Source organism: Epinephelus fuscoguttatus, linkage group LG2 (assembly GCF_011397635.1).
Source record: "Epinephelus fuscoguttatus linkage group LG2, E.fuscoguttatus.final_Chr_v1".
NCBI classification, from domain to species: Eukaryota; Metazoa; Chordata; class Actinopteri; order Perciformes; family Serranidae; genus Epinephelus; species Epinephelus fuscoguttatus.
The window spans coordinates 38,953,925-38,977,915 of NC_064753.1; the positions used below are offsets into that span (position 1 = coordinate 38,953,925).

Below are 23,991 nucleotides of genomic sequence, written 5' to 3' on the forward strand. Positions count from 1 at the left end.
GACTGTGAGTGGGATTAAATTAGTTTTCTGCATTATGAAGCATATTTTCCCCCTTAAACTGAAGTGCCTGTTCGTAGACTCGTGTAGATATATCATCAGTACAGGTCTACATATGTACTGTTTCCAGTCTTGTGTAATGAATTCTTCTCCATCAGGAATCTAATCCTTGTGTTTGTGTGTCCGGCAGCATCAACAGCAGGTGGCTCAGGCTGTTGAACGGGCCAAGCAGGTGACGATGACTGAGCTAAATGCGATCATCGGGGTACGTGGACTTCCCAATCTGCCTCTGACTGTGTGTATACCCCCTTTTCTTCCTTCATTTGACCCGAGGACAGGGGCAAAACTGCACGCATACAGGAGGACTGGCACTCCAGTGCAAACATAGAGGCTATTTAAGAGAGCTGCGTTACGCTCACGGGTTTATTTTACCTTTTATGTGGTTCAGCTGAAGTGGTGCATGTCAAGGATAACCTGGGAAAGGGTAATAGATTCAGGAGGAAAATAGGGGTGAAAAGGGAGTAAGAGTAGCTTAGTGTATTAATCTGCAAACGTTTTCTTCCTCCAGTCTGTGGCATTTGAACGTTCAGACTGAATACAAACGAGCAGTGCCATGTCCTCCTCACTTGTGCAGACTTGCCCCCGTCTCCAGTGGTTTATTATGTTTTTGTTTAAGTGTGCAATGTTTGCAATGGCGCTGTCAATATGGTCTTCACTGCTGTAATTTCTGTGATTGTTGGTTAACCATGACCTGTCAGCACGCCGGGTGCAGCTCCTAACAGCAGCTGTGGTCCTCAGGCAGAGTCAGAGAACATCTGATACACAGTAACACAGGCCAGGCTCAGATCAGATCGTGGTGTTTCTCAGATTTCACTTTGGCTCCACTTTAGTTTTTGATAAAAGGTTCCGGCCAACAGGCTTAGCCTTACCTCTGACCCAGCAGCAGGAGGAATTAGAGCGGTCAGGCTGGGACAAGCACTGTGATCGCAACAGAGATTAGCAGTGTGGACGAAAGCAGGTACTGAGCGTTGGAGAGGAGTAGTGGATGAAAGATTTAGGCTGCATCCAAACAGTGCTGGCAGGACAAGAAGTAGAGGAGAAGCTACTGTCATTCAAACGTGTTAAATAACAGAGCGTACAGAATAAATAACATTTAAGATAGACCTATAATAAATACAATAAACAGTTAAAGTGCATAGCAGCTGCGCGCAGTCGCAGAGGTATAAAGTGCAGAGGACAGACTTAAGCCAGAGAGTTCATAAGCCTCATGACTCTGGGATGAAGCTACACTTTAGCCTCATTGTTCGTACTTTGAAGCTGCACAGCCTTCTGCCTGCCTGTGTGAACAGTTCGCACTATATCAATGGCCTGAATGAGCTTCTTTTGTTGTTGCTAGGGCTGCAACTAATGACTGTTTTCATTGATTAATCGATGAATCTTTCAGCCGATAAAATGTCAGAATACAACCAAAACTGTACATCATAGTTTCCTAAAGCCCTGGGTGACGTCTTGCTTATTTCGCCTGACCAACAGTCCAAATGTTACATTTATTATCACATAAAGACAAATACATGCGGCAAATCTTCACATCTGAGATGCTAGAATCAAAAGTTTTTCACATTTTTTCATTCTATCAGTGTTAATATTGGATTTTGTTTATGTGTAACCTCCAGTGATGTTGGCTTTGGCACCGTTTTGTCACTACTTGATCAAATTTTTGGATATCTTTGTCTTTGAACTACAACTTTAAGACAGTTGTGAATGTTATTTCCCCACTTGGCTGCTTATAATACAGTTTAAAAAATATCACATATATACTCCCATATCTGTTTCTCAGTAGGTTCTTAAGATCTAAGAACATTTAGCTTTTAATTTGCTGATATTTTCCCCCTGATTATATTAAAAGTACATTTTTTTAGTTGAGTCAATTAGTAGCATCTGCAGTGATCTAAACTTTAATAGAGGAAAGAAGTACACTTCTAAAACCAGTAATTGACCTTTTAATTGTACCCACAACCCTAAACACACACACAGAATCCACTCTGGCCACATCTACTTTTTAGTGATTTGATCCTCCATCTGCTTCTATTTAAAAACTATCAGCCAAGCTGCTTTTTAATAGCCAGCTTGGACGCAGATGGATAGCTGACCCTTTTGATTAGCCCTCTGTAATTAGAGGTTAGTCAGCGGTTAGCTAGTCCCAGTGGTAGAGGGTCAAGTCTAATGAGAGGCAGATATCGAAATTCGATTAAGGTAAATGAGCCAGGAGCACAACCCCCAGTTTTCAAAGTAATTACTTCCTGTTTCCTTTCCTTTCTTTTTTTTTCTCTCTTTTTTTTTAAACCATGTCGGTCAGACAACAGAGTGACCCTGCCGTCATTAAGGGTGGGCACAGGACATGCACACGCACGCACACAGAGAGGAAAACAGACTTTAATTATTGGGGCGAAGACATGATGGCAGGTGATCAATCTCCATGTCCCCGCAGTGTGAGTGAGGCGGTGCTGCTGTGGCGTTCTTGTCATTAAAGTTTCACTGATATTTAGAGAGCATCAGCTTCCTGCCGCTGCGAGATCGGTAAAATAGGTTTAAGTCCAGACACACATTCAAACACACACACACACACTAGATGTTCAGATAGGTGTTGGTGATGCAATATTTCCATTACATTTAAGCCCCTGAACAACCATCTCCTCTCCTCCTCCTCATTCTGAGTAATTGATTAATTGTAAATTATTAATGGAAAAAAATGGTCACAGCCCTAATTTGCCATTTTTATGTTTTATAAAAGTTTTAAGTTACATCATCTATCTATAAAAATCCATTTTGAGTTGCCACCAAATTCAAAAGTCAGGCAATGGTGAGGCAGCTGTCTGTCTGCGGGCACCAGGATGTATGAAACCTGTAAATAGACTCAGAGGTGAGGAAACATTGAGCTGTTCTGCCCAGAGTAAACGTGTGGTTAATATTTAAAATGCTGCTTTTGTAAATACCAACATTGTTTCCATCGTACTAAACTGTATGAAAACACGACTTACCTGTAACCCAGGCGGGCTGCGCCGTGTGAAGGAGACTGGAAAACAGAGACAAAAATGCAAACTAGTCTCCTCCGTCCTACTCTGTGTTTTGCATAAGTTTTGGCTCAAGGCGACACATGATTGAGTTTGATTTGACAAGTGTCAGAGTTGCTGTCTCATTTCCATCTCTCCCACGCTCATTTCCATGATGTCAACACGGGCTGAGATCATGCTTAGATAATGGTTAACGAGTCAGTTACAGGTGTTGCGCTGCTTATCACCAACCCTTATTCAAATCTTAATCTGTGGAACACGCAGCGTAAAGTTTTACACTGCCTGGTTTTGTTTTTGCAAACAGTGATCTCCTCTGTGAAACATTTCCATGTTTTATTTGCGTGTGCATATTTAGTTCATTACAGAAGGTTATATTTCCATCTGGTTTGAGTGCGTAGGCTCTCATGAAGTAAGAGCCTCCACACAGACACATGGTTTGACTTATCAGCAGCCACACAAGTCTGAGGTTTGTCAGTGTTTAAGGACGATGATGGTACAGGGAGCTATTATGATGTCTTATCTTTGGTTACTCACCATTTTATTTCATGTCATTGAAATGTTATTTTAACCACGAAACAAGCTTAATGTTGTTGTTTTCAAATACTTTTCAGTAGATTTTTATAACTCATTGTTTATTTAGATATGAACAAATAAACTTAATTTGATAGCACTTTTCTAAACACAGTTACAAAGTGCTTTATGAGACAAGACACCATCAAGATAAAAACAGCAATAAAAACACTGAACATAGGCGAAGACCAAATAAAACAAAGTGTGTAATAAAAATACGTAAATAATAAGATTGATAAAAGGATAGAAGCTAGACATACAACAGATTTACTGTAAATAAGCCTTACCATGAAAGTGGCTTTGAGGAGTGTTTTTAACAAACACACTTGAGTTTGCTAACCTAAGTTCCTCAGGTAAGGAGTTCACACAGCTAGCGGAAAATGCTAGCAGTTTCCTTTTGTAACGAGGCGAGCTGTAGGGACAGTTAGGAGGGTCCTACCTGAGGAGCGCAGGCAGCAGTTAGGCTCATAGGCTCATTCTTTAAAGCAAAAATGTCAAAAATCTGAGCTTCCAGCCTCTTAAAGGCCTCGTGAAACATTAGTTAGAGCGTCTTTAGCTTCTGCACTGTGAAATGGAATATTTGAGCTGTGCACAGTTACAAGAGAGATCAAAATCAAAACGTTTGCATTTCATTGGACCAGTAAAATGTGTGTGGGCTTAGAGTTTAACACAATACAGAGCTACAGTTGACTGCTAGCTCCACACATACCTCCCTCACTGTTAGATCAGGAGGATGATGAGGAAGACAAATGAATGACACCTCTGTTACATTGTTTTGGAAATGAAAACTGATACTCAAACACACGTATCTCGTCCTATCTCTCTCCATATTGCTCTGTTAGCCACTATGACCTATAAATAGTGAAGTGTGGTTTTATATGGCTAGTGTGGCTAGCTAGTTACCACAAGTCTCATTTGATTGGGCGTTTGTTAACGTGGCTGAGTGCAGGAGGAGTCATCAAACATTTGTTTTATCTGGTGTTATTGAAAGAGAAAGGATGGAGAATATGATTTAAAAATACTCTGAGGCTAATTTTTTGACATATTTGGTGTATAACAAGATAAATGATGGATTAACACGGGGACACATGATTAAACCTGGGGAAAATGTAAATGTGAATTTTTGATGTTCGATTCTTTGATAGTAAACTGAATATTTTGGGGGTTTGGACAGTTGCTTGTACAAAACAAGCATTTTGAAAACGTCACTTTGTACTCTGGAACATCTGGACGGATCTCTGACTCTTTAAGGAAGTTGTCTTGTCCTCTGCAGTTTCCTTGTTTGTGTCACTTCTGGCTTAATCTCTCCTCCTCCTCTCTCCTTTGCCTCAGCAGCAGCAGCCGCCTCATAGCGTCTACCCAGCCTTCATGGTCAGTGTTCACGTTACCAGACGCAGTGAAACAACCTGTGCTTATCAAGTGTTTTGAATTGCTTGCTGGCAGTCTAACATGTGTCTTTGTGAAGGGGAGCTGATGCCTTTTTGGAGATAAAGCATGACATGGGTGTGCTTGGATATTTTTGGCATCCTGTCCTTTGTCCGGGTGTCACAGATTTGACGGCACTTTATTTCTAACCTCAAAAAAAAAAACAAAAAACAACGTGCCTCAGTCCTTACTCCACCTCTGAAGTCACTCAGGTCTGTTTTTAGCGTGGGCTGTAGTCTAATCTTTGTTGCGACAACTGAAGAAAATATGATGAGCCACAGAAGCTGTTGTAAAGCACAGGATAAGTAGGTAATGTGGCGATCATTGCCAGACTTATTAAGCCAGTCTGCCAGCTGGTTTGTGCTGGTGCTGTTGACGCTTGTTCCACCTGACAGTACTGTTCTGCAGGGAGCCAGCTTCGCCTAGTTAACTTTAATTGCCTGTTTCCTGTGGAAGTTGCCTGAGCTGCGGCGGCATTTACACATAATGAAAAAAGATAAGTGTGAAAGGAAGCCAGCTCTTTATCCATGAATATTGAATTGGAAGCAATTTATTTTCTGAATTTTTTCCCTCTTTCTCTCCCTCTCCCTCACTGCTCCCCTCCCTCGTCTCTCCTCTCTCCTCTCCTCAGCCATAGCTCGTTAATGAGGCTTCTTGATAATGATCCCTGCACGCTTTTCCTCATTAGGCACACTCAATAGGGACGTCCCTGCCTCAATCCCTCGCTCACTCTCTCTTTCATTCTCTTATTTTCTGATTCTGCCTCTCCCTCCTTTTCTTGCTCTGGCTGCCCTCTTTCTTTCTCTCCTTTTTTTTTTTGCTCGCTTTTCCTTTTTCACAACAAATAGGCTGCTCGGCACACCAGTACAATATCGATTAACAATGCCGCCCCTCAGTTGCTTCAATCCATCGTGCGATTTCAGGTCCAGCCCGACATAATGAGCTGACTGAATAATGGCCAGCTGCGAAATAAACCTTTAAATGTGGTAAGCCACTAGATATACCCTCGTCTACTTTCTCCATTTTATGTAATGAATGTATGGATGAGGCTATTGAAGTTCTATCCAGCAAGCAGAATAGCAATCATGTTTTTTTTGTCTTCTTTGGAGAGGCAGTTGATGGATGTGCTAAGTGTTATTTAACCTTGTTTTAAAGCACTTGCTTCCCTCTTGCCTGAGTGGCTATTTAACTCCTGTCTATCTACTCTCTCCTCTCTGGCTGCCTCTCTCTCACAGACGGCCATGGCCTCTTGGGAAGTGTGTGTGTATGTGTGTGTTCTCCACTGTGTCTGTGCTTAACAGCATTTTGCTGGAGGAGTGGGCATGCTTGCTTGGTTTTTCCAGAGTGTTGAAAGGTTTTGAGGTTTTCAAGTGTAGACCTATTGATTTTTAACCGTCCCAGCTATGATTGAAGCACGGCAGTTTGGGAGAGAGCAAGAAACCTTCTGTATCATTTCGGACGAGCAGAGGTGACATATTGTTCAGACAAACATAGTTGTTACATGAAGGTCTCATAGTATAAATAAAGAAACCATCAGCAGAAACAACAGTGAAGCAGAGTTGTAATAAGTGCAGAGCATGATGTGACAGTGCATCAGGTCTGAGGTGTAAACCTGGAGGCACAGCTCATTCATGTGCAAACCATCAGCACAGAGCTGACTCACACAGAAAATTAATCAACAGCAATTTTCATTTGATTTGTCGAGCATGATCGTCTAATATTCTCTGGTTCGAGTTTCCTAAATGTGATGATTTGCTGCTTTTATTTGTTGTGTATCTTTGTAAATGTAATATATTTGTGTTGGAGATTGCTGGTCAAACAAAACCGAAGATTTGAAGACATCAGTTTGGGGTCTGGAGAGTCGTGACAAGCAATTTTTACAGTTTTGTGGCATTTTATCAGGGCTGTACCCGACTCTGATTTGGCTGTTTAATAGGGATATTCAATTATTTGTTCCCTTTTTTTTTACCATATAGTGTTTGAGAGTTTGAATGGATGTTGAGTTTGACAGTGACCTTCACATAATACATTAAACCAGCTAAGTTATCCCTCAAGTTAATGCATGCTAACTGCGCTAAAGATGGTAAACGCTAAAGCTAAAATGTGCAAGAATTATTATAGAAATTAAAACCAAAGACTGCAGTAAGTTCCTGTGAGCTGTAAATTCATCACTTCTAAGCAGAAGTCAGGGGGTAATGTTATCTTGGAGCCTGACTAATTAAAGCCTCTCTTCCTCCGGGCAGCTGCCTCCATCTCACTAGTGTTGGGAAGGTTACTTTTGAACTGTAATACATCACGGATTACTAGTTACCCTGTAAAAAAAAACCAAGTAATATAAATATTGTCATTATTTTATGAGAGAATAATGTAACTTACTGCATTTGATTACGTGCGGAAAAGCAAAGAAACAGAATGAACGTTTTATTCTACAAATAAACTTTTATCCAAAAAAATATTTGGATGTTTTAGGATTTGAGATCACCAACGTACCTGTATATGAGTTGCATATTTTTCCTCAGTAACTGTAACTGATTACAGTTCAATTTATGTTTTGTAATTTAATTACATGTAACTAGTTACTCCCCAACTCTGCGTCTCACTCAGAATAGTCTCGGTCACCCTGGGTCTGTGTCTGCAGCTGCCTGAACTAGAGAGTAGTGTGAGAGTGAGGAACGCTCACTCTGCAGCTAAATCTGGGGACCAAAGCGACCCCTAAAAGTTCACTTCAAACTAACAAAAACAAAACAAACAAAAAAAAAAAACTTGACATGAAGAATCTCAGTTGACTGAGAGGTCTCTGACTGATGATTCAAATCTCAGCCTAAGAGGGGCAGCCCTAAATGTCTAAGCAATTAATGATTAATCGTCAAGATAAAAATAACCGTTAGTTGTTGCTCTTCTTTGCACTGTGGTTTCACATTATTTTATTAATGCATAATTAATGTTATGAATCAGCCAGAATGGGTTTTAAGTTGGTAAAATGTGGAGCATTGCTGCCTCATGATTCAAACATAGTCTATTTTGGGAACATACTGCGCAGCCAAATGCTGCAGACCTTGAGAACGGGAGATAAAATAATAATTTAATGAATGTACTCTGTTTCAGTTATCTAACACTTTGAACCAGACGATAACCGTACTGTACATCCACAGCTATGAACAGAATCAGTTTTTCCCCTCAGACAGTGAATGAGCTGGATCAGCATGTTGGCAGTCGCTGTCAGTCTGCTATTAGGCATAAACGGTTTGGCCTTGAACTAAATGTTGTCAAAGCCAGCTCTAATGCATGAGTAGATTGCGGTCATTCATGGATTCACTTCCCAGCCGACCCACTTGTCCTCTGTCTTGTCTCTGTGCGTTTGTTTACAGCAGCAGCAGCTTCAGGCTCAGCACCTCTCTCACGCAGCCCACGGCCCGCCGGTCCAGCTGCCCCCCCACCCCTCAGGCCTGCAGCCGCCCGGCATCCCGCCTGTGACAGGCGCTGGCTCTGGCCTGCTGGCTCTGGGTGCTCTTGGCAGCCAGGCCCACCTGCCTGTAAAGGATGAGAAGAACCACCATGACCTGGAGCACAGAGGTGAGGGGCACAGCCTGCCACACACACACACACACACACACACACACAGCATGTTAGTACTGACTGGCCAAGAACTGGTTTTATCAGTCAGGTACATTTGTCAGAGAAAACATGTCACTGTATGATTTTATCTGAGTGTTTATGTACAGAATTATTGTGAGAAAATATTTATACAGGTTTTAGTAACATTTGTGGGCTTACCTCTGATACTTTATGACATGAAAATAAAACAATAGGAGACATTAACAACTGTGTTGAGGCTAAACGTTTTTGAGAAACAGGCAATAAACAAAATATTGCAGAAGTATTTGAGCCAGCTGGCTGACATTGTCCTCATTAAGGGCTCAAAGCTGATTCCTAAAGCATCAGTTAATGATTTATTAAGCATTAATAAAGCCATTAGCTACAATTTAAAAACCCTTATACGAAGCAGCTCATCAGAAAATGCAAATGAACTATGCAGAGTTGTAGACATCAGACTGATGTTTAAGATGAGTAATAATTGTGTTACTGATGGAGTACTGAGTTGTGTTGACGCCCATAATAATTTGTATTTTGCTTCTCTCTCTCCTGGCCCCTCATCTTTTCACTCGCCCCTGGCCAATCCTCTGAAAGAACGCGAGTCGAGCACGGTACGTTGACTCTCCATCTCCTGTGTGTCTCTTGACTTTGCCGGTCTCTGGCTCACTGTGTTTGGTGATTAGGTGTGCTTTACATAGACTTAAGCCCACTGTTCAATAGAGATTCGTGCTTTCAGTGTAAGAACACACACATTTTTTGTACTCAGGGAGGGGGGTGACTGAAATCAAATAATGAAGTCTGGCCAAATAAGCCAGTGCCATCTAATCCAGGTGGAAAATGACTCCAATCACTGAGCGAGGATTAGCAGTCAGCTACCTCCTTTAATTTCAGCACAATTAAAAGCGACTTTGACTCTCCCTCTTCTCCTCTCACCACTTTAGAGGATTCACTGTTTCATGGGTCCAGTCGTCAGCTTCATTTATCCTCCTTTCTCTTTTTCTTTTACACGTTTTATTTTCTGCTCTCTCTTCTTCTTATCTCACTCATTTACTTCTTTCCACCACTTCTTCTCTCCCCTCTGTCTCTCCCTATCTCTGTCCCTTCTCATGTTAAAGTCCTTGTTTATTGGACTGGCTTAAAGCTCTCAGTTAGCTGGAGCGTAACGCTCTGTTGGATCTGCTTGGCCAGATTGAGTTCCCATTGACTGGCCATCCTGAATGGACCCACTCATGTCTGAAGGGAACCCAAACTCTTTCCCCGTCTCGTATGGTGACGAGCGGCTGCCAGTAGTGCCTTACCTGATCTCCATGCCACCCTCCCCCCTCTCTCCTTTCCACTGCACACACACGCAGTCTTCCTGTCCTGTTGTCTCAGGTCATCTGATACCAGAGTTGGAGGCGACTGCAGGGTTATTGAGTCTAAGCAATCCTTTAAAGGTCACAGGCTCAGATACACAGACAGGCTGTAATGCTGTAGGAGATTTTTGTCTGTCAGGCAGCATCTTCACACCGAGCCAGACTAAAACTCTCCGTGTGGCTTTCTTTTCCACAACAGTAGCTGAACAAATTTCCATATTTTGACCTGAGAAAGAGGGATGTGGAGCTGGCAGTCAGTGTGTGTGTATGTGCCATTAACTGCCCAACCGCAGTGTTTTTTTTATCGTCACACTCCACTCTCCTCGGCTCTGGAGGACTCTTTTTTTAAAGCCGTCCTTTCACTCAAACTTTTACCTTTCTCTGCTGCTCGTCTTCGCAGCCAAGAAGCCAGACATCTTCCTTCTCCCTCTTTCACCATATCTGTCTGTTTCCGATGAAGGCAGGGATTTGTTGAGCTGCCTGACAGTGTCGGTTGGCCGCAGGGATTGCTCGCCTTCACCCCTCCCCCTCCTTGCTTGCCTGTCGGCCTGTTTGGCAGTGCCACCCCGCCACACCAGTGCCCAGACTACAAAAACCCCGTTTGCAGCTTCTGAGAGAGTGCCAGCCTGTCCGGGCATTCCCAGTAGTGGGGAGAACTCATTGCCACACTGCTACGCTCTCATTGCTTGCCAAGTTCCTTTCCTGTTTTGCTCTCTTGTCTTTCTTCCTCTTTTTTTTTTTCTTATTTTCTCACTTTGCCTCTTTCATGGCTCTTTTCTCTGCTGGCAACACCCTCTTTGTGTCTTCACATTGCACTCTTGTCCATGTTCCTTCAGTGGCCTCTTTCTTTCCTTCCTCTTTTTTATTCTGGTTGATTTTCATGAACTTTGCCGTCATTTTCTGCTGTTTAGTAACCGACCTGCCCCACACACACACACACACACACACACACACGCGCTGAGGGACTCTCCAGCAGTCATTAACGTTGGTTTTATAGTTTCACAGTCAGAGATTTTGGTCAGTCTTGTTTTTATTTACATGTACTTGCAAGTCACAGACAGACAGTCAAGAATGTAAGCTGTGTTTGCTTTGAATTGTTAATGTTACTTCAAGCGTGTCTCTGACCAGGTCACTGTGAGGGTCTACAAGAGGATTAGATGTCAGGTTGTGTGTGTGCATGTCTACATATACCAAACAGTCCACGCTGCACTCTGCTCTCACCTCACATTTTCTCTCTCCACCCTCTCCTCAATCTGTCGTACGCATCACCTTGCTTGTGAGTTCATGCTTTTGTCTTCCAGAGGCGTTCTGTGGGTTTGCTCAGCCGCCTCGTCTGTTTCCTCCTTGCTCCACTGCCTTGGCAGCAGCGGCAGCAGGGCTAAGCTGTCCCAGAATCCTCTTCTGCACCTTCTATCCCAAATCAGTCCAGGAGCATTGTGTGTTTTAGCTTTACAGTCAATATTGTCACTGCTCTGACAAAGAGAAAGGCACTAGAGCCATGCCTGGACTTAAACGCACCATTTGGTTGTTTCTGGCTTTTCTGGTTTCTGAGGGTTTGTCGCTTGCTGGATTTAAGCCTCAAAACACTCACTTGACTGAGGGGCAAATGCTGACAGGGCAGGGCTTACTGTTTTTTTTGGCACTTAAATCTTGAACTTAATGTAATGTATTAGAAAGAGTCACGCAGTTTGTTACCCCATATCAAGTCAAGATGGGTTCAGATGGAGCAAGATGACATTTATAGTACTGGCAGGACTCACTTCCTCAAGTGATTCTCGCTGAAGCTGCAAATCTACAAGATGCAACACATAGTAGTGTTCATAGGAAGCATATCTATATTCCTCAGCATATTATGGGATTATTGACAGGTTTTTATGAGGGTGCTAAGAGTCAGAGGTGTAGCACTCAGAGGGAACTGATTTGGTCTGGCTGCATGTTGTTTCTGGCAGAATAACTCGGTGTCGCCATCAGACAGCCTGCGGGCGGCAAGTGAGAAGCACCGTGGCTCTTCAGATTACAGCCTCGACTCCAAGAAACGCAAAGTGGACGACAAAGACAGCATGAGCCGATATGTGAGTGTTCATTGGCTTTATTATTTGCCTTATTGTGTTTATAGCTCTCCTACTGTCGCTGTCGGGGTCCTGAGCTTGTTTCTGCTTTTATTTTAACTTTGATCATCTCAGTGTTCACTACATTAGGCTGTTCTTAAAAATGTTACACGTCAGGACCTAAGTCAAGCAGAAGCAAACCAAATATAACAGGAAAACTATTTAATAACCAGTTTATTATCATTTTATTTTATAACCACCAGTTTGACGATGCTTTTTTGGGTCTGTAAATTCTTAATAATTTCCTAGAGTGTCCTTGAAAGGATTTTGTAATTTGGCTCCAATTAAAGTTAAAATAGAGACAACTGTTACACTTCCAATTAATTAAATCCAATTAAATGCTAAGCTAGTGTATCCTTGAGTCTTTTAGTCAGTACACAAAACATCTGCACTTTACCTACAAATGAGTATAAAGTTAAACATACATGGAGTGTCTTATAATAAATTAATATGAATTTACTTGAGCTCAAATGAAGGAGTTCCTTCAGAAAAACAGGAATATTTTTACTATCTTCTTAAAAAAATATTTCTGTCCACACTTAAGCGCAAAACCGACTCCAAACGTTTATCGGCATTAGCTGTCTTCAGCTGTCTCCCCTTGCCATGAAGGTGGTAAAGCGTACAGGCTATTGTAACCTCTTTGAAAACACCTACTGGAGATCATCACAGTTGATTTCTGTTGGTTAGTAGGATGAAGAAGCTAACTCAAAGATATGCGTGATGCTGTGGACATGCTTAACTTTTCTTTCATTCCTCCTCAACAACAATCCCACTCTGGAAAGTGTCCCACTATCTACTGGTTTTATTGGGTCTGTTTCTGGCATATGCGCATTACACAAAGCAACAATGAGCATGTGCAAATTGAGATGATGTCATAGTTACCCAAATGCTTAATTTTACACGTCCACACAAATAAACCTGCATCTTAGAAGGTTAGCCTCTTAAAACTCCATTTCAGTGACCTTTAACTCTGTATGAGAGGCCAAAATGTAGAGGAAAATATCTGTTTAAAAAAAAAAAAAAAAGACTTTCAAGAATTATTAGGAAATAATGGACCTTATAAAATGAAGCATCACCCAGTCTGATTTCACACGTTTACACAGCATCATAAGCAAAAAAACAAAGAAATGCTAATAACGGGTTACAAAGTCCATAAATCTGGTTTGTCATGTTGATCTAAATGTCAACCAAACTGGACTGCACTGGTTTTTGCTGACTGTCCTGTCAGTGGTCTCCCAGTAATGTGAAGCCTGTCACTCCTTCGTTTCAGGACAGTGACGGAGACAAAAGTGACGACCTGGTGGTGGATGTTTCCAACGAGGTAAGACTCATTTGAACCGAGCTGCTCCGCCACATTCCTCAGTGTGAACGCTGCACAGAAACTAAACACAGCGCTCTTTTGTCATCCGTCTGTAGAAGCCTCAACACCTTTCACAGCGTTGCCAAAAAGTCTGTCATAATATTGGTTGTGTGTGCTCACTCGCGGTATTTCTTTTGCCGTTCATGCAGAACGTAATACAAAGAATACAAAGAGAAAAGGGAGTTAACAGGTGAATGAAAAGTGCGTGTATGTGTGTGAGGGAGAGAAGTAGCACGCACGAGTATATTTATCTGTGTTTGCACATGAGGCCCCAGTTTGTTTGACCTACATGTACATGCCAGTGGCTTTCCTCCGGTCTGTTTGCTCAGTCTCACTCTCTGTCTGTCTTGTTTAACTCCGTAGGATCCAGCCACCCCTCGAGTCAGCCCCGCTCACTCACCTCCAGAAAACGGCCTGGATAAATCAAGGGTCCTGAAGAAGGATGCTGCCCCCAACAGCCCCGCCTCCGTCGCCTCCTCGGGCAGCACGCCATCCTCCAAAGCAAAGGACCACGCCCATGTGAGTGTGTGGGATGCTCTGAAAGACTAGAGAGAAGATGAAATAAGGCGGTTACAGTGGAGGGGGGGAACTGATAGACTAAAGGGCATTTGTCAAGTGAAGTGGGTGTCTGTGTGAAGGACTAATACGCAGGAGGCTTAGCAGTTGGCTGCTACGAGGGGCTTGAAGATGCACTCTCAGGAAATCAAACCCTGTGGCTCACTCCTCTCAATCTCCTTTATGGCTTACCCAATAAATGGTCATTTCTTCCTCGGCCCGAGGCTGTAAATAACCCAGAGACACAGCAGCGAGGGAACTGCTGTCTCCCTCTTTTTTTTGCTTCGTCTCATCTTCTCCCCCATTTCCTCTTCACACTGAAGCTCTGGCTAACCAGGCTAAAACAATCTCCCTGCATCGGTTTTACATAAACCATTTCACTGTGGATTAGGATAGATTTATAGTCCACATCACTACCCTCCACCTCCCGTTACACCCAGCTTCTCTCCGTCCCTCATTAGTGTGTGTCACCAGGCTAAAGCCCCCCCACTCCTCTGAGCTTCATCTGCAAAGGAAGGCAGAGATGGATTAATTATGAGAGAAGTGTTTGGGCCACCATCTTACTTGTCTAGCCGCTCTTAACAAGCTTGACTTCTAAGCAAAGGTTTATGCCCCTAACACATGCACACACACCGTGGCTGTAATGAAGTGTCAGTGTTAGATTGGATTACCTTGAGCCGTCCACTCAGATTGTCACTCTGGATTTCCCTGCCCGTGGGGGTATTTTTGACTCACTGTGGTTTATTTTTTAACTCTGCTGTGTTTGTGGCGGAGAGCGCGAGTCAGTGAACTCACAACTTTGGTTAAGAGGATACAAAATAAGGTTTCACCCAGAGGTTAAAAGAATACGTCTTTTTCAGAATGACAAGTCGTCCACACCGAGCCTGAAGTCCAACACACCCACACCGAGGAATGAGGCACCGACACCAGGAACCAGCACTACTCCAGGACTACGGCCTCTTACAATGGGCAAACCACCCGGCATGGAGGCCCTGGGTATGTCACCACATGTCCACACCTTCACTGTTCCCCTAATACAGAACTGGAGCCATTCATTGATTGACAATCAGCTTTCCTAATACTTGGTATTTTGCTTGAAAAGTGACTTAAATTGAATCATGTTTCTCTAAAGATGAACAAGATGTGCTTTTGTTCTTTTTATAGTGTGTGATAATAGACTATATTTTTAGTTTTGGAGTGGCGGTCAGACAAATTAAGCATTTCAGTGACACCAATTTGGGCAAATGATTTTATACCTGCAATGAAGAGTCAGTCATGGAGATAGGCAACATTTCATCCTCCACCTATCCAACTACAAGCTTCATTAGGTCTTTGTCACTTGTTGCCTGCAGCTGTCCACGATTTAAATCCAGTTTAGGCTGTTTAGCCAGTGTAAGGCTACAGCTGTCCTCTGCGACAACAGAGGGCTGATGTGTTTCGGTGTATTTTCATGAGCTTGATGTCGTCGTGCCATCGGTCGTAGGTTTTTCAGTAGGTTGTGTTTTTTCACAGTAGGAAGAGTCTTAGTACCACTACCCAGAACAATGATGTTCTCGTCACCTTTCCTCCACACAAAATCAAAGTAATGGGAATATTTCCAGCTGCTGAATATAAACTTTTCCATCTTCCAAGCGAGCTTAAAGAGATGATTACGGAAATAAATCCAGGGATGTGATTTATGTTGGATTTAAAATCAGTAGGTGGGTGACAATAACAGTAAGGTTGTAACGAGTTATTTGTTTTCAGGACAACTTATATATTACTGAAATTTTACTTACTGGGAAAAGTAATATTACTGTCATGCTTTACTGCGGTACACTGGTCCAGACAATAAATCAAGAAAGTACCACTTATTCATTGTGATGAACCAGAGTTTAATATTTCCAAATGTTAGTTAATGTTTGTCCGGTCTGTAGAGTTTCTTAAAATCACTTAAAATGGTCTTTTGTCTTCTCTAGCTGCCCCAGCTCTGCGTACACCTCTGTCCATTGCTGGTTCCTACGCCTCACCATTTGCTATGATGGGTCATCATGAGATGAACGGATCCCTGACCAGCCCGGGCGTCTATCCGGGTCTCATTTCACCACAGATGAGTGCTGCAGCTGCTGCCGCCTACGGACGCTCACCGATTGTAAGTTCCATACAGAATATATGAACCCAGGGAACGAAAGAAGCTCCTCATCTTCACATATAATCATTCATATATTCCATCAGTTTGACACAACAAGCCCTCACCAGCTCCGTGTGAATTATCCTCTGCGGCTGTAGGTTGTAGAATCTGTTTGCAAAATGACTTTGAGAAACTTAAGCATTCATCCTGTATTTCCATAACTCATTAACTCATGAATATTTCTGCTCGGCTGGCTGCAGCTTGTTGTGTGTACATAATGAGAAAGTACAAAGACGGCCTAGCTCCTTTACTTTGATGTTGGTTAGTTAGCATTCTAAAGGCTTAAAAAAAAAAAAGGCTCGCCCCCAAAATGCATCTCCATGTTTGAAAATCTCCCAGGCTTTCATTAGCATTAGCAAGTGGGATGTTGTAGCCTTGTGTAAAGCTTCTCTGTATGCAACGAAGCCGAGGCTGCGCCTTTCAAGGGATTTGCCTGGAAACGATGGTACGAGAGTTCCTCAGGGCGTTAGCAGATAAAGTGAGGCATAGTTTTTAATTTGAATATTAGCTTAGTCTCATTTATCTTTGCAGGTTATCGGTTGTTTGTTAACTCTTAGCTCTTCTTGCTCTCTGCAGGCGGGGTTTGACCCTCATCCTCACATGAGAGCTCCGGGCCTGCCAGCCAGCCTCACGTCCATTTCTGGAGGAAAACCGTGAGTATCAGCAGTTTGGATTCAGCTATTTGTTTAAATCAATATGTCCCAGCTCAGCCTGACCGTCTCTCTCTTCCTCTGTCTCCTGCAGAGCTTATTCTTTTCACGTGAGTGCAGATGGTCAGATGCAGCCCGTGCCCTTCCCTCCAGATGCACTGATAGGCCCGGGCATCCCGCGCCACGCTCGCCAGATCAACACACTGAGCCATGGTGAAGTGGTGTGCGCTGTCACCATTAGCAACCCCACACGTCACGTCTACACTGGTGGCAAGGGTTGTGTCAAGATCTGGGACATCAGCCAACCAGGCAGCAAGAGCCCGGTGTCCCAACTCGACTGCCTGGTAACTAGCCGTTGTCTTGTTACAGGAAATGTGTTTGTTCAAGAGTTCCAGGTCTGTGTGATTAATACTGTGGATGTTTCAAGGTGGTAACAAGGCGTCCGAGCAGAACAGAGACATAATGTTCTAATGTTTTATGAGGTCTCTGCAACCGGCTTCCTTCATTAAGATTTTCTTGAGCATCAAATGCAGCCTGACTCCACATCCCACCGTAGCTCTCCCCCAGATCCCAACAGACAGAGATGTGAATAATTCAGTAAAGTGTCTCGCTGCTGTGCTGAAATAATCCTTGGTGAGAAAAAAAGCCTGCTGAGTAATGATGTTCTGATTGGCCAACCCTGTCTGCCATTACCCAGCTCATTACTTCCTCCCAACTGCCTCCCATTTCTCATTTTGATACTGCGGCTTCATGCCGTTCAACTCATATGGCCTCCAACACCCTTAAGGTGCGTCCAGAGTGCAATTGGGTCTTATAAAGCCATCGGGGTGCTGTTTTAATTCGACCAAGAGCTTCCACAGTCCTATTGATCTGTCTTCCTGCTCTCTTGGAGCCTGGCCAACAGCTGCAGCCCCACTCTCTGCCTGCATCTCTTGTTAAAGCTGACATCCTCATCTTCACTATAACACGAGAAAGAGAGAGACAGCAGCAGTGTAAAAACTTCACTTGTCAAAGTAAAGCTCCCCTGGAGTTTAAGTGGAGCTGATCCTGATGTAGATACATCGCTAATCACTTTTTGTTGAACAGAAACACACTGATAAATTTCAGATACATCCAGTCATCAAGATCATGACAATTCTTGTTTCTGTTCCAGAACAGGGACAATTACATCCGCTCCTGCAAGCTGTTGCCTGACGGCCGCACCCTAATAGTGGGTGGCGAGGCCAGCACGTTGACCATCTGGGACCTGGCCTCACAGACTCCCCGCATAAAGGCCGAGCTCACTTCCTCTGCTCCGGCCTGCTACGCACTGGCCATAAGCCCCGACGCCAAGGTCTGCTTCTCCTGCTGCTCTGATGGAAACATCGCCGTGTGGGACCTCCATAACCAGACTCTCGTTAGGTCAGTGTTTTGTATTTTTACCATTATGGCAAACTGAAAGACTTGATTCACTCCGTTTGGACACTGCAGACATTCTTTAATACTCAGCTCATTATGTTGGAGAACAAAATATTCGGCCACCAACGTAAGACAGTCTCATTGTTGGAGTGTGTTTCTAACTTAGCGTTCTGTGTATTGTGATGTTCAGGCAGTTCCAGGGCCACACAGATGGAGCCAGCTGTATCGACATCTCCCACGACGGGACCAAACTGTGGACGGGAGGGCTCGACAACACTGTCCGCTCCTGGGATCTGAGGGAGGGACGGCAGCTCCAGCAGCACGACTTTACCTCACAGGTAGAGACAAGCTACATTTAAAGTATCTTGAAGCCGCACAGATAGATGTTTTCAGTGTGTCTTTTAGGTGATCCTTGGTTGAAATACTTTTGACTGATGACTCGTTGCTCATGACATCTGTTGTCCTCATTGCAGATCTTCTCACTGGGCTACTGTCCCACTGGAGAATGGCTGGCTGTGGGCATGGAGAGCAGCAATGTGGAGGTGCTTCACCACACCAAGCCTGACAAGTACCAGCTGCACCTGCACGAAAGCTGCGTCCTCTCACTCAAGTTCGCCTACTGTGGTAAGTAACAGGCTGTTAAACACAGACCTATGGGGGATTACAAAAACTGTTTAGGCATTCAGCAGCAAGGAGACATATATAGCATATAAAGGTGTGTTTTTAGTGGAAAACACGGGGGTAGTGTGGTCTGGCTGTCAGGATAATTTTTTGTGTGTGTGTGTGTGTAATTTTGATGACATCATGACTGGGGATCGCAGAGTTTTTGTTTGCCATAAAATTGCAGGGGCACATGAAGATTACAAAAATAGTTGCAATGCTGTCTCAGATTTTTAGCCTTTTATTATGAGCACTCAGTGTTTCCTACAGAAACTATTTGCGACTTTGTCAGGGTGGGGGGCTGATCGCTAATTGCTGACGATCAGCCGCTGAAGTAGTGCAAAACGATCGTCTCCATGAGCCACAGTTTTCCTGCTCTTTCTGCCTGGTCAGCACGAGCCAACACGGCAGCAGTGACTAACATCCAACACCAAGCTTTCCCAGCAATATCGCATACACGCCAAAACGACTTGACTCTTTTGCTAAACCCATAAATAACCTGTGTGATGTTGTCTCAGGTGCAGAGCTCACACTCCCACAGCAGCAGTCTCACACACACAGAGTTCGACGCAAGGGAAGGGCTGAGCAAATCAATACGCTGCGCCCATCTCTGCACTGAAGTGAGATTTTACCAGTATAGTTGCGGTAAAGTTGTGGTGATTAGATTAATTGTTAGGTTGCCCAGAGTTCACAGGGATTGGCTAAGTTTGCATGAATAGTTGCAATCACAAAATCATAAAAGTTTTACGCTTGTCTTGACAAAATCAGTTTGACAGACAGTCTGTTATAAACCTGGAGTCAAGATGCAGACTAGTTGTAGCGTCAGTATCTGACTGGATATAGAGCTTTCACAGTTGATTGCTGGTGGGTGTAGCCTAAAGCTTTGGTTGGAGAACTTCTCTTCACCAACAAATGAGGAAGTTTCTGAAGATGTCGAAATGACTCAAAATTGAGTGAGTGTTGCTTAGTCACTTTCAGGGTGCGATTTAAAATGCTGTTTATTTCTGCTCTGTAGCATTTTTTATGTGGACTCCTGATGAGTGAGTGCTGTTTATATGTGAGAATTAGTTTGAGATGTCAGATGGACGCTCACTCACATCACTCCGTACAGTCTGAGCAGCACAAAGCGAAGCCTTGTAGCTGCCTGCATTAACAAGGAAGCTGTTATTTTTATAAATATGCTCATTAAATTTGTCATTGCTTTTTAGTTCAGATCATCGTGCCTGCTGGGCAGACCAGCTGGTGTCAAGTTTAAGGCTCAGACAAATGAGTTCTCACTATCGCCTCACTTTTTTCTCCCCCCAGAAGTGTCAGTATTCATTTCTCCTCACGAGACCCCCCACAGCACCGTCTCATATCACTGCCACTACAGAACTGGTTAATTCAAATGACGCTCACTGCTTCAGAGCTCTTGCTGCCACTAATTAAATCATTAGCCAACTAGTCAGTTGGGTAATTAATCAGAGGGTGATTTAAATAATTATCAGAGTGGAAATGGTGTGAGTCTCCTTCATTATGTGCATTTTATCATTGTTAATGTAATGGTGTTTTATCCAATAAGGCTTTTATGTCTATTGATAAGGTTATTACTGAGTCACATGTTAGCTGTTGTTACGGGCCGGAGGCATAATGTGACACTCTATTCCAGGACAAACATGACTGTGTGTGTGTGTGTGTGTGTGTGTGTGTGTGTGTGTGTGTGTCAGCACACGTTCCTTCAGATTATATTCTCAAGACATCTGTATTGTGTTTGCAGGTAAATGGTTTGTGAGCACAGGGAAGGACAATCTGCTGAACGCATGGAGGACTCCTTATGGTGCCAGCATATTCCAGGTAACTACAGTAAACACACACTGTTACATTACAGAGGTGTAAAATAACATTTCAATTTGCATAAACTTGGAGGGCCGCTTGTCTTGAATCAAGACAAGGAGGTAATTTAAGTCGTGCAAAATGGAGGCACAATTGTAATTATTCTTCATCCCTAATACAAAACTATTGTATTGTGTTACACATATTGTGTGGTGAACCTCCATGGTCATAATAACGAGGGATATCACGACCGCCAAGTATATTTTTGATCAGTTATAAAAGTGGGTCTATAATTAATAGCCTGACATGGGGAATGTCTGTCAGGGTAACTGAACTGTGCTGTGCACCAACCAGGTTGGGTGGGAGCTAGCCAGCGGCGCCATTCATTCTGCAGTTGCGGCTAGTAACGCCATCCTGACCCATCAGCAATGCTGTGGAAACATTGTGCCCACCCTCTGTCCCCCAAGCTACCTGACATGCATAACCATGGTTCCCACTGCCCACCATCTGGTCTCCATTGCTTTGCTAACGTTAGCATTGACTGCTGTGCATTGTGCACTGACCAAGTCAGGTGGGAGTTAGCTAGTGGCTCTGCTCATTTGGAGATTACTGCTGTTAACAACATCCCGACGGCAGCAAAGTGTTGCTACAGGCATGACGTTACCAGCAGTAATCTCCAAATGAGTGGCACCACTAGCTAACTCCCACCTGACTTGGTCAGTGCACAATGCAGAGCGGTCAATGCTAATGTTAGCTAACCAGTGAAGACCAGAGAATGGGCAATTGGCAGCATGTTAAAGCAGCTAGCTGCCTGTCTGTCAGCAAAGCTAACAGAAATAAAAGGCAAAACATTAAAATTTCCCCACCTCTAAATGGAGAAAGCTTTAAAGTGTGTCACTAAAACTCAACGAGTCAATAGAGCCCCAGACTTTAAGGAAAGGTCTCCCGTATTTCTCATCATTTTGGGTTTTGTATTTTTCTTGAAAATTAACTGAATGAGATCCCTCATAAAAACACAGATTTAAACTTGTTGGGTTCTCCAACTTCCATATTCTTAAATTGGGCTAACAGAAAAATAATCAGCTGTTTCAGTAATCTGTTAACTGTTCATATTGATTTTTATGCAAAAATGGTGGAAAAAACATTTGAAATGTGTTGATTTTTCTAATTAGCACTCAAGCTAATTCAACAGTATTTAACTGAATTAAACAAAACTGTGTATCAAATCAAACTACTCTGGACACATACATGTATCTGTTCATCCGTCCTAAGACTGATGATAGGCTCAAGAAAAAAAACGAACTACCATGTCATGACCACTTACACTGACACTAACTCGAGTTCTTCCTTACCTTCGCAGTCGAAGGAGTCCTCCTCCGTCCTGAGCTGTGACATCTCAGCAGATGACAAATACATTGTGACAGGATCTGGTGACAAGAAGGCCACCGTCTACGAGGTCATCTACTAGAGAGGAAGGAGGCTCCAACTCTGCTTCAGCACTTCTGATGAGAAGACTTTAACTTCCCCTCCTGACCGTCCATCCGTCTGTCTTTCTGTGGACTACAACAGAGACAAACTACAGATTTGGATCTTACCTTGTGGAAATCTATGGAGCTGCTGGCCGAAGGATGTTTGTGCTGGAACGATTTTTCTGTCCTTTTTGTTTTGGAGGGTTTATTTTTGGGTTACACATTTTTTGTGACTTCTGAATTTTTTCCTGTTTTTCCTTGAGGGCGTAACCGGATGAAGCGGCGCTTCATTTTAGAGAACCTCGTTCCCCCAGACGTCTTGTGAAAAGTGTACATATCGGATTAAATAAAAGACATTTTATATATATTATAAAAATATATATATTTTCATGTCCTGGGTGTACTTGTGAGGATTTTTTTTTTTTTTGGGCCCACTCTGTCTTATGCCATGATATTTGAGTGGGAGAGCAGAACATAGATTAGAACTTTTTAACAAATGTACTCTTTGATTTTCTTAAAGCACATTCTGCGGCCTGACCTTTTCAGAAATCAAACAGAGGAGCATGAAACTTGTAAGTAGGACGTTTTGTGGGGATTTTAAAATGGCCTTTTGTCACAGTGCTCTTACCGGATGATGAAAACGTGGAGTCGTCTGACTCCGGCAGAGCCTCGGCTGGTTTGGACCACTGTGGGACGGAGCGGGACACTATGATCCAGGAAAAGAGATGGATGTAAATTTAATTCATATATATAAAAAAAGACCTTTTTAAAATGTACTGCTCTGTCTGTGCTATCTTCTTCCCTGTTTGTTTTACCTTGTAAGATTACAGGAGATAGGGAACGTTAAATGTTTAGCCTAACCCTTGGACCTCAGTTGGCAGCAGCAGGCACAAACTGGACGACAATGTGCTTTTTGCTAACGTGACGTAACATGGACATCGAATTGCACCATTGATTTCTTGGCTACAGACTAAACTCAAACAGTTCAATCTGCGCTATCGGAATCCTTCTGCCCTTTGTATCCTGAAAATGTTCCTGGAATATGTTTGGTTGGCAGAGGGATGGATGTGTAAATGCTTATGAGGACGGAGGGGACGGCACTTAAATGTAAACACAAATTAGTAAATCAAGTGTTTCCCACACTGATGGAAAGACAACAGAGAATAATTCTGGTTGGTACACTGTGCTCCTGATCCTGTCAGCATTTCCCATAAGATAAAAAGGGGAGAAATGCGCCGGCCCCTCTGAATCACACCAAAGTATGTAGCAAATGCTGTCAGCACTGAAAAGAAATGTACAGTTGTTAATAAATCAATAAAACAGTTTTTGTAGAATGGCCCTTTTCCTTGTGATTGACCTGCGAACTACATTTCATCTGGTGTTACCAAAAAAATATACATTTCATGTTCATCAGGGAGTTTCTGAAGGCCTGTGTTATTTTAGGATTTGGGGTTTTAGCAATTTATGGGGAATCAGAGGATCAGTTTGACATTTTGGGATATGCATATGGTACATACAGTACAGGCCAAAAGTTTGGACACGCCTTCTCATTCAATGCGTTTTCTTTATTTTCATGACTATTTACATTGTAGATTCTCACTGAAGGCATCAAAACTATGAATGAACACATGTGGAGTTATGTACTTAACAAAAAAAGGTGAAATAACTGAAAACATGTTTTATATTCTAGTTTCTTCAAAATAGCCACCCTTTGCTCTGATTACTGCTTTGCACACTCTTGGCATTCTCTCCATGAGCTTCAAGAGGTAGTCACCTGAAATGGTTTTCCAACAGTCT

General features: G+C 43.0%; 1 protein-coding gene across 9 annotated transcripts in view; it reads left to right on the plus strand.

The window, feature by feature from the left end:
* Nucleotides 1-23,530, plus strand: part of tle3b (TLE family member 3, transcriptional corepressor b) — a 37,305-nt gene extending 13,775 nt beyond the window's left edge. The window contains exons 7-22 of one of the 9 annotated variants that reach the window (XM_049597066.1): nucleotides 188-292; nucleotides 4,974-5,009; nucleotides 8,432-8,636; nucleotides 9,252-9,268; nucleotides 11,962-12,084; nucleotides 13,391-13,441; nucleotides 13,844-13,999; nucleotides 14,896-15,031; nucleotides 15,994-16,166; nucleotides 16,782-16,858; nucleotides 16,950-17,199; nucleotides 18,009-18,256; nucleotides 18,444-18,591; nucleotides 18,727-18,877; nucleotides 20,670-20,746; nucleotides 22,086-23,530. In XM_049597066.1, coding sequence (XP_049453023.1) covers nucleotides 188-292; nucleotides 4,974-5,009; nucleotides 8,432-8,636; nucleotides 9,252-9,268; nucleotides 11,962-12,084; nucleotides 13,391-13,441; nucleotides 13,844-13,999; nucleotides 14,896-15,031; nucleotides 15,994-16,166; nucleotides 16,782-16,858; nucleotides 16,950-17,199; nucleotides 18,009-18,256; nucleotides 18,444-18,591; nucleotides 18,727-18,877; nucleotides 20,670-20,746; nucleotides 22,086-22,193 — 2,061 coding nt within the window. In that variant the 3' untranslated portion in view covers nucleotides 22,194-23,530. Of the gene's footprint in view, nucleotides 1-187; nucleotides 293-4,973; nucleotides 5,010-8,431; nucleotides 8,637-9,208; nucleotides 9,269-11,961; nucleotides 12,085-13,390; nucleotides 13,442-13,843; nucleotides 14,000-14,895; nucleotides 15,032-15,993; nucleotides 16,167-16,781; nucleotides 16,859-16,949; nucleotides 17,200-18,008; nucleotides 18,257-18,443; nucleotides 18,592-18,726; nucleotides 18,878-20,669; nucleotides 20,747-22,085 lie in introns of all 9 variants that reach the window. The other 8 variants (XM_049597028.1, XM_049597037.1, XM_049597046.1 and 5 more) reach the window with 8 other exon arrangements.
* Nucleotides 23,531-23,991: the final 461 nt, after the last annotated feature.